Here is a 9,346-nt window from a genome sequence, read left to right on the forward strand (position 1 = left end):
CATCCAAACTAAAAGTACAAGGAATTAACAGATTGGCTGACTTCTTTATCAGGCTTGTGATTATAGTAGCTCCTGCTGCCTCTGTTCTGTATGCATAACTTCCACCAGCATCAGGGAGGTTTTGAGTGGGGCTACCAGCAGCTAAAATGTAGAAACGTTCTCAGTGCTGAAGCTGTGCTAAAGACACACAGGTCACACAGCCAGTGCTCTTAATAATGTCACCGAAAGCTGTGCAAATAGGTTAAGGGTGCATACGGTCCCTCAAAAAGAATATCCTCTTCTTGTAAAAGGAAAGAACAGGACCCAGGACGACAGACAAGACTAAGTCTTTGGGATCTTTTAATAAGTACCTGATTCAMTAGCAGACTGAACAAACGCCTAGAATCCACCTTTCCTATTAATCTGCTTTTTCTCATATGGATAGTAAGATCATAATCATAGCAGAGCATATTTGAGATACATACATAATCAATAGATGAAGTGCATCCATTAGAAAGAAAACCTTAATTTAAATCTTTTAAATGACTATTTATCAATATAGTCACTCTATAAGCAATAATTTTAACATTACTAAGAGTCTGATTAAAAGATTTTTAAATAATTATCAAAACCCCAAAAAATCAAGATCACCTGAATAAGAAAGCATGAAGGTTTATTTCAAACAGTTAGCTTAAAAAGACAAAGGCCTTTAAAAGGGAATGCATTAAGCTCAGATTTCTGAAAGCTATTTGCATTAGTATCACACAGACCAGAAAATACATCAAGCATTAACTTCTGAAGTAGCATACAGCAATTAAATTCCAAAATGTTTGTTTACTGTGGGACCATTACTTGCATTTCAGTAATGCTGGCCCAGTATGTTACTGGTCACTTCAGCACCACTGCAAGTTAACGTCTTCACTTCAAATATACAATGTTTCATTTAAGTTTTGACACTGAATAGCCCAGGAGAGTTTGAAACTTGTCTAGGTGAACACTGTGAAAAGTACAACCCAGTATTTGCTTTATAAAAGAATGATGAAATTACATGTTCTAAGGAAAAGTTGTAATAAATTCCTAAAACTTGGCTTCTTCTAAGAAAATCAACAAAAAAGAGAGGCTTGATTCTGAAAATAAGGTAATTCATGCAAAAAGTATCTTTTTCTTTTCATATGGCAACTCACAGTTTCCCATGATGCTAATACATCGGACTGTATTTACAGTTGATGGAAAAAAGTCTAACCATATTAACTAGACAAGGCATTCCTCATTCCACAAAGTTACTTTCCAAGACTGATGGAAATCAGATACATATAAATCAGTCATCCTAGTGCTCCTTTTAAATGCAACCTGGCTATAGATTTTAAAACGAAATACCTGATGAACTCAGTGGATGACTTCATCTTAAAAAATAATAGATCACAATCTTTATTTGAAAGTGTAGTCCTAGATTACTTGCTCAAACGGTATTCATTAATTTATATTTTAGTACATAAAAAAATTAGGAATTTGTTCTAATTCTAACAAAAACTCTAGGAAACAGACAGGACAGATATCCAGAACAAGATACAAAACCTCTAGATCATCCCACAACAGGGCCTGGCAGAGGAAATAAAGTCTTTAAGAAGCAACTGTCCACTGATATTTGTATGTTTAACATGAAAAATTAGTCTTTAGAATGAAAAAAATTGATCATTTAGCCTTATGCATTAACTGCACACACACATACACCAACAACAACTTCACAGGGACCTTTACCTCATGTGGTTCACCCTCCTCAATAACTGTCTCCTCAATGTAGTACTATAAAAAAGAGGGGGGAAAAGTCATTGTTAGGCCAAATCATACAAGGATAGCAAAATGTAACTTCTCCTCCTAGAAAACCAGTACTTTTAAAAACATACTTCTGAAGAAACAGGACTGTAGTTCATCGGTACATATGTGGTCTCACGCATCTTTAGTAATTTGAAGATCTGTTCCTTTTTGCCATTGGATTTTTTCCATGTGTTCTTTAACTTACCTTCCTCACAAGTAACTAATAAAGGATCACTAATTAATTTTTCCCACAAGAGGGAGGACTAAATGATGACTACACTAAAAGAAAGAATCAGCCTTCAAAAAAACAGGATTTCAAAGCTTMTGGTAATATGCTGAGAGCACCGGAGAAGGTGCCTTAAGAGCTTTTCCTCACCTAATGATCTAAATCCCTAAATTAGACCAGTTGTACCCTGGAGCTGATAGTGATTTGTTTTCAACTATATTTTTATTAAGAGGAACAATGATTTGTTTCTATTTACATGTTTCCTTCTGGTGAAAACACTTCACTATTTCTGACTTTTTTCAGAATATATTATTCAACATTACTGCACATCTTTGTATATTCAATGACAAAAATAAGTAAATAGGTAGTTGTGAGGGTTGAAGTTTAACAGATTTTTTTTTCCTACATACAAATTCTGACTCATATCTGAACATCCAGGCTTATACTTTTGTYTCTTAGTTAGAAATGACAGAAGTGCAGCACTAAAATGATTTTTGAGAGATCCTCTAAACCAAATTTCTGCTCTGACACATGGAAATTTATCTAGTCTATCTGAGATGAAATTGTCCAACTAGTTCTTAAAGCCTTTCAACCAAATGGTTGAAAGAACCATTAGTTTGTAAGAACCAGCTGGAGCACTGAACCACCTTTATAGATAGCAATTTTTTCTTAATGCTAAAGTGATGTAAAGTTTTTCCTACTAAAACTTTACTAATGTAAAGTTTTTCCTACCAAGAATTATGCCARTTGCTTATCAAGTTACCTTTAAAAAAACGAAATAATAGATCACAATGGTGGATCTCCATGATGACATTTGTGTATTTCAATACTATCATTATGACTTGACTCAAAAAATTCTTTTTKAAACTAAAACCCAAATCATAGAATCATAGAATCAGTAAGGTTGGAAGGGACCTCTGGAGATCATCTAGTCCAACCTCCCYRCTCAGCAGGGTCACCTAGAGCATGGTAGACAGGGTTGCATCCAGGTGAGCCTTGAACATCTCCAGAGAAGGAGACTCCACAACCTCTCTGGGCAACCTGTTCCAGGGCTCCGTCACTCCCACAGGGAAGAAATTCCCCCTCACGTTCAGGYAGAACTTCCTGTGCTTCAATTTCTCCCCACTGCCTTCTGTCCTGTCACATGGGTCAACTGGAAAGAGTTTGGCCCTGTCCCCTTGACACCCTCTCTTCAGGTACTTGTACACATTGATGAGATCCCCCCTCTTCTCTTCCCCAGGCTGAAGAGGCCCAGCTCTCACAGCTGTTCCTCAGAGGGCAGATGCTCCAGCCCTCTGATCATCTTTGTAGCCCTACGCTGGACTCTCTCCCATAGCCCCATGTCTYTCTTGTCCTGGGGAGCCCAGACCTGGACCCAGTACTTGAGATGAGGCCTCACCAGGGCTGAGTAGAGGGGCAGGATCACCTCCCTGACCTGCTGGCAACACTCTTCCCAATGCACCCCTGGAGATCATTGGCCTTCCTGGCCACMAGGGCACATTGCTGGCTCATGGTCAACTTATTGTCTGCCAGCACTTCCAGGTCCTTCTCTGCAGAGCTGCTCTCCTCTYTCCTCAGAGGTTTAATTTCTAATTCATTTCTTACTCTTTCTTCTGAATTCTTCAGGTCATCAATCTTTGGTGCCCAGAACTGGACTTGGTTTACCTGATCAGGACTCACCAGTACTAAGCAGCGTATATTCTTCCACCCTATAGAGCTCCTGTATCTCAAAATGACATTAATCTTCTTGTGATAGTATCAACATATTTACTCATGTTTCATTTTAGTCCATTACATTGTTCCCACATTTGACCACCCTTGTGGTGGAAAAAGTGTTTTCCTAACATCTAGTTGGAGCAGCTAATCAGACTTGTAATATCTAATTGACTTCATCTTCTCTGTATTCTCTTATCAGGTAGTTGCAGACAGCAATAAAATCTCCTSTTAGGCTTCCTTTCATAAGGATGCACAAAGCCAGCCCTATCATCCATCTCCTTGTTTGGCCTGTTGCTTTCTGTATATTCCTTTTTCTAGGTTCACGCGCGGTCAGGCACTCCATCCATGCCAGCCTTCTGCTATGTTTGCTTGGGCTTACTTGCATGGCTGTGCATCGCCCACACATCAGGCTAGACCACTCCGGGGCTCTGAGGAAGTTGTCCTTGAGGATCACCCAGCTCTCTGAGGCCCCTCTGCCCTCTGGGGCAGTTTCCCCAGGGATCTTAACAAACGGGTCCCTGAAAAGGTCAAAATCTGCTCTTCTGAAGCCCAGGGTTGTAATTCTGATGTTTATCTTGCTCACTCCTCTCATGATCTCCCAATCCACAGTCTTGTGGTCCCTGCAAGCAAGGCTACCGTTGGCCTTTACACCTTCTACCATTTCTTCCTTGTTTGTGAGCAGCAGGTCCACAGAGCATCTCTTCTAGTCAGTTTATTGATCACTGCGTGAAATTGTCTTCAACAAATTCCAGAAACTGCCTCAATCATTTGTGCCCAGCCATATTGCCACCCAAGAGTGCAAGAGCCTRTGAGGCTTTCTCTAGCTGCCTGAAGAAGTGCCGCGGGCACTCCAACTAGTCTGAAGCTGCACATCTGCAGGTGAGGCATGAACCTCGAACCTCCCTCCTGTTGCCAGAAGTCACRAGCCTCCAGCCTTCTCCATCACCATCCTTGGAGACCCTTCTCCATCACTTCCCACACACTGTCTTAGGTGGCTCAGGCTCCTCTTTTTCATGAGGAAACCTGACGATCTCCTCTTCGTTTTCCCTGATGGTGCAGCACGGGCTCAGCTCTTCCTCCAGCATCTTCACTTGCCAACTCAGCGYCGCGGAGAGCCCTGCCCTGCCCTGCCGCGCCACGGCGACACCGCAAATGGCCGCCGCGCGGTGGCGCCGACGCCCATCTCGCTACCACCGCCGCCCGCCACGGCGAGGCACCTGCTCGCAGGAAATGGCGGCCGCGCTGAGGCGCTCGTGAGGCGAGGCTTGCCGTGAGCGCTGCCGCTCCTGGCCCGGCCCGGCGAAGACACGCCGTTAAAGGTGTTGAGCCACTCGCTGTGGTAAAACGCAGTTAGGGAACCCCGCTTGGCCCCGTTCAGGGCTGCGCTGGGTTTCACGTTTCTCGCGGACCCCTCCCGGCTGCGCAGCGTCCCCTCACGGAGACGTTTCCCGCCCGTGGGGAGGTAACGGGCACCCGGCAGCACGACCCTCCCCAAAGTGTCGCTAGTGGCTGCGTGAGAGGTATCTCAACTTCGAAGTTTTCAGCCTGTGGCCCTCCGCATGCCTGAGAGACCCTTGAAAGTTAACTCCGATATGCAAGGTCGCTGCCGGAAGGCATAAATTCTCTGCACCGAGGTGGTCAGCACCTCTCAGCCCCATGGAAGAAAGAGAATGGAAAACCATCCTTTCCCCCGTTGGCCTCTCCAGAGCTTGCCTACAGCACCGCTTTGTCTGTCCTGAAGCCAAAGGAAGAAAAAAACACATTTTCAAAAGGTACCTAACTTCCATTGACTTCGAGCAAGGAGAAAATGTAAAATGTCATCTTTGAAATCTCCTTTGTGGTGATTTGCTCTGTGTCATGTGCCAAAACTGTGGAAAGCAAAAACCCTTCAAATCAAACCCTAATAGAATTATAATTAAAACTCAAAACTTTTTTCCAGAATTGTTCCTCAGAGTTAAGTTCACATAACTAGACTACACTTTTCAAGCAATCTCATTTTGTATTATGTTCTGGGGCAATTTCTGCTCACTGGCCCTATAGTCTGTCTAACCCGCCTTTCACAAGTTAGTCAGTAGGAAAATGTTTGTGTGATTTACTGTATTTCTTGCATATTGCAAATGGTTACGATATCCAGCGCAGCCTAATACCTCCAGAGAAAGAAAATGTAACATCTTAAAATACTCAGAGTTTTCTCAGACATTCATTATTCAGTAATAGTTTTCTATTTTTTCTGAAAATGAATTTCTGACAACTCAATTATATATTTAATTATTAATGCAGTTCATTTAAAAGTGGAATTCTGGTTTAAACAACTCTGGAAAAGGCTAAGCTGCTTTAAAATTACACCAGAAGCTGTTGTTCCTCTTTTGAATTTTCACTGTGAATATCTAAGGAGGAACCAATGTAGCAGAACCTCCTCAGTCAATCCTAGGGATATGGTTACAGGAAAGTATTAAAAAAAAAAATCAGCTGTGTAGACAGAAAATCCAACATAACTCCAACATCAATAAATAAACATTTATTGATTAGCTAATAGAAGAAAATATAATTATGGAAGTTGGCCTGAATGTAATACATTTTGTTACACTATTAAAGCAAATAATGCTCAGGAAGTGCAATTATGATCACAAGTAATACAGTAATCAGAGACTTAATGAAGAACTAATGTCGTTATAAGTAGGTTGCATAATGCCTGATAAAGTGGACTTTAAAGTGGACTTTATGAACAGTAACATTTATTTTCCAAAACACATTTAATTAACTCAATAGCAAACCATTCGACTTTACTTCCTTGGTTATTTGAAATTCATGGAGTCAGTATTAGGGCTCCATGCTGTAACATTGCCCGAAATCCATAATCTGTTGGATTTAGTATGGAGGTAAGAGATATAGGACAATGTCAACATTTGCACTCTCTCTTTTCCTCAGACAAGCACTGAACAAGTTATTATAATCACGTATTTCATAATGTGTTATTTCATTTCAAAATAATCATAATGTGACAAGTAAGACTATACTGTCTATTAACCTGGTACACTCCTTTAATAGCCAAGTCATTCCAGTGACACTTGCTCATAATAGTAAGCTCTAGTTTCCATAGTTCTTGGGGGATTCTTTTAATCAAATTGCAGAGATTACATAATTAGGCATAGAACTATGAGCTTAAATGACCTGAGGTCAAATTAGTCCCTGATGAAATTCTGTTGACATCTACAGGTTTAAATCCAGCTCCATCTCTGCAATTTGTACAAAATACAGTATTGCTTGACTGTACATTGGTGGCACAAAACTACTATATTTCTGCATTGCAGTGGGCTAGACTACAAAAAGTGGCTTCCCAAGTCCTCCTCTCTAATATGGATTGGATGACAGAGGGCAAGCCAGGAGGGAAAAGAGAAGGCCCACTGCAGCTATAATTAAGCAGAGGCGTAACCGCAAAACCTTGCAATGTGTTGTGGAATGGTTACAGTCCTTACTTTAACAGAGAGACTATGACAGGAAGCAGAGAGGCTTTGCTCCTCTGATAGCAACTATATATATGTGTGTGTGTGTGTGTACATATATATATTTTAACTGATTGAAACAAATAATGAATATCTAAACATACCCTGAATTTCAGCGACCAAACAGCAAGAAAACATCTCTGTTCATGCACAACATCTCTTTAAAGTAATTAATGTATTCACCAGGCAGCAAACAAATATTTCTGCTCTCAGATCTTTTTCTTACCTCCACAACTTCCTCATATTCTTCCTCGTCCATTTTCAGAGTATTCTGCCTCTCACCCACTCACTGGTCATGTAACAGAGGAAAGGGTGAATATATAGTGTTAGCTCAAAACTGAAAATATAATGAAAAGCTGCTAGTCAAGTTCGCAGTATACTTAGGTCACAGTTAGTAACTAGCAAGATTGTTACATTATTTTATTGGCTAATCAGTAGCAGAACTTGAACAATTGAGAGAACTAAATTTTCAATCTAACATTATTTTGTTTGTGTTTATTACTGGAAACTGTTGGATCAAGTTTCAAGCATACTGATATAAATTAAAATTTTGGAGAATTATTTTATTCTGATAATTATAATCCCAATACTGGAATTCAATGAAAATTGAAAAAAGAATCATAAATATTTGTTGAAGTATGATTTGATTTCATTATAACAAAGTTATTTGAAGAATTTTCCTTTTCTCTGGGACTACTCTATAGTATTTTGTTACATTTTAAAACTCCTGTTAGAACRGGAACTTTATCTGTGTATTCTACTGTATCTATTCACACGTAAAAACATAATGTAGGGAAAAAAAATACAAATTTTTAAAGTGACCTTAGGTTAATGAGGCAAATCTTCTCTTCCCAGCATTAGCCTGTACAGGTGCTTTATTTTAGCTCTTGTGGCTTTTTTATGTGTATTTCTTCAGACCTGGAAAATAGGAAAATCCGTACATTTTCTCTGAACTACAAAGTACAGTTTACTATGAAATCCTTTGAACAAATTAATTAATACAGTGGTTTTGCTATGAGGCAAAGTCATAAATGTTCCCACAGGGAATACAGCCTGTTTCTAATGTTGGTAGGAGATGAGGTTTTGGAACAGCTGTTCCTGAGTCCAAAGATATTTGCCATGTAAGTTAATACTACCAAATGACTGGGTGGTTTTGTTTAGCTGGCTAAACTGCAATTCCTTCTGAGGCAAGTGAAGTCTAGTAATGCAAGTTAAATATAGGAACATAAAATACTGTCCCTTTTTAGTGCCAGTGTGTTGRGAAAAATTACAAGAAACTGGTTTTGTTAAACCAGAATTTAACTATTCAAATAAATAAATAATAATTCAATTAACTAACAGTGAGTCATGTGGAAAAGTAGGCACATAAAGAACCTCTCTATAGAAGCTGTCCTTTTAACCTTTATATATTATGTCCTTTAGTTGCACTTTCAAAGTACAGTTCCAGATCCTTTCCTTTTACTAGTAACTAGCCAACTATCCAGTCARACAGAACATCTGACTTCCATGGACAAGGAGCAACCCGTACTCTCAAAAAAAATACAAAATTAGGGAATAGCTCCAGATCCTATTCTGAATTTTAAAAAGCCAAGTACAATTAAATGATCTTACCAGCAGCATCTAGTAAATATCCTTAGGAGCAAAGCCTCTCCAGTCTGCCCTCCTGAGCAATGCTGGGTGAGAGGGAGCCTGATGCATCAGCTCCTAATTACGCATGTGGCCAGCACAGCCAATCTGGCTCCAGCACGCTCGGGTTTCAGCCCTAAATATACTTGGTGACCCTGGGGGAGGCCACCTGTTCTCAGCACCATGAAGGAAAAGGGAGCAGGGCACTTCTGTACTCCTGAGGAAATCCAAAACATACCACAACTTAGACTGAATTTCATCAAATCTCTACTGCAGTGGAGCCCTAAGCAAATACAAGGGAGTGTTCAAATGGAAAAAAGATGGACATTTTTTTCTGTCAGAGCTGATAATTGTAATGAATTGAAATAGAGCCCATTTCATGCCTAAATTGGAATTCAGGAGTTTTTAAATTTCAGAAAAAGGAGAGTGTCTGGACTTTGAACCGAACTTTTGGTCATTTCTTAAGTACTACTAAAATGTT

General features: G+C 39.9%; 1 protein-coding gene and 1 long non-coding RNA gene across 2 annotated transcripts in view; both read right to left on the reverse strand.

The window, feature by feature from the left end:
* Window positions 1–449, reverse strand: part of LOC146591405 (nebulin-like) — a gene marked incomplete at its 3' end in the record, with an annotated part of 37,994 nt that extends 37,545 nt beyond the window's left edge. Inside the window, exon 1 of the mRNA XM_085312962.1 lies at window positions 351–449. Coding sequence (XP_085169088.1) covers window positions 351–449 — 99 coding nt within the window. The remainder of the gene's footprint in view (window positions 1–350) is intronic.
* A 1,286-nt stretch (window positions 450–1,735) lies between these two features.
* On the reverse strand, window positions 1,736–8,904 carry LOC146591406 (uncharacterized). The gene is made up of 4 exons (XR_014896810.1): window positions 8,851–8,904; window positions 8,062–8,157; window positions 7,466–7,528; window positions 1,736–1,782 (listed from the first exon to the last, which is right to left on the reverse strand). It is a non-coding gene; the product is annotated as an uncharacterized LOC146591406 (long non-coding RNA).
* Window positions 8,905–9,346: the final 442 nt, after the last annotated feature.

This window comes from Rhea americana, unplaced genomic scaffold (assembly GCF_003343005.1).
Source record: "Rhea americana isolate MKP2758 unplaced genomic scaffold, rheAme1 scaffold_372, whole genome shotgun sequence".
NCBI lineage: Eukaryota > Metazoa > Chordata > Aves > Rheiformes > Rheidae > Rhea > Rhea americana.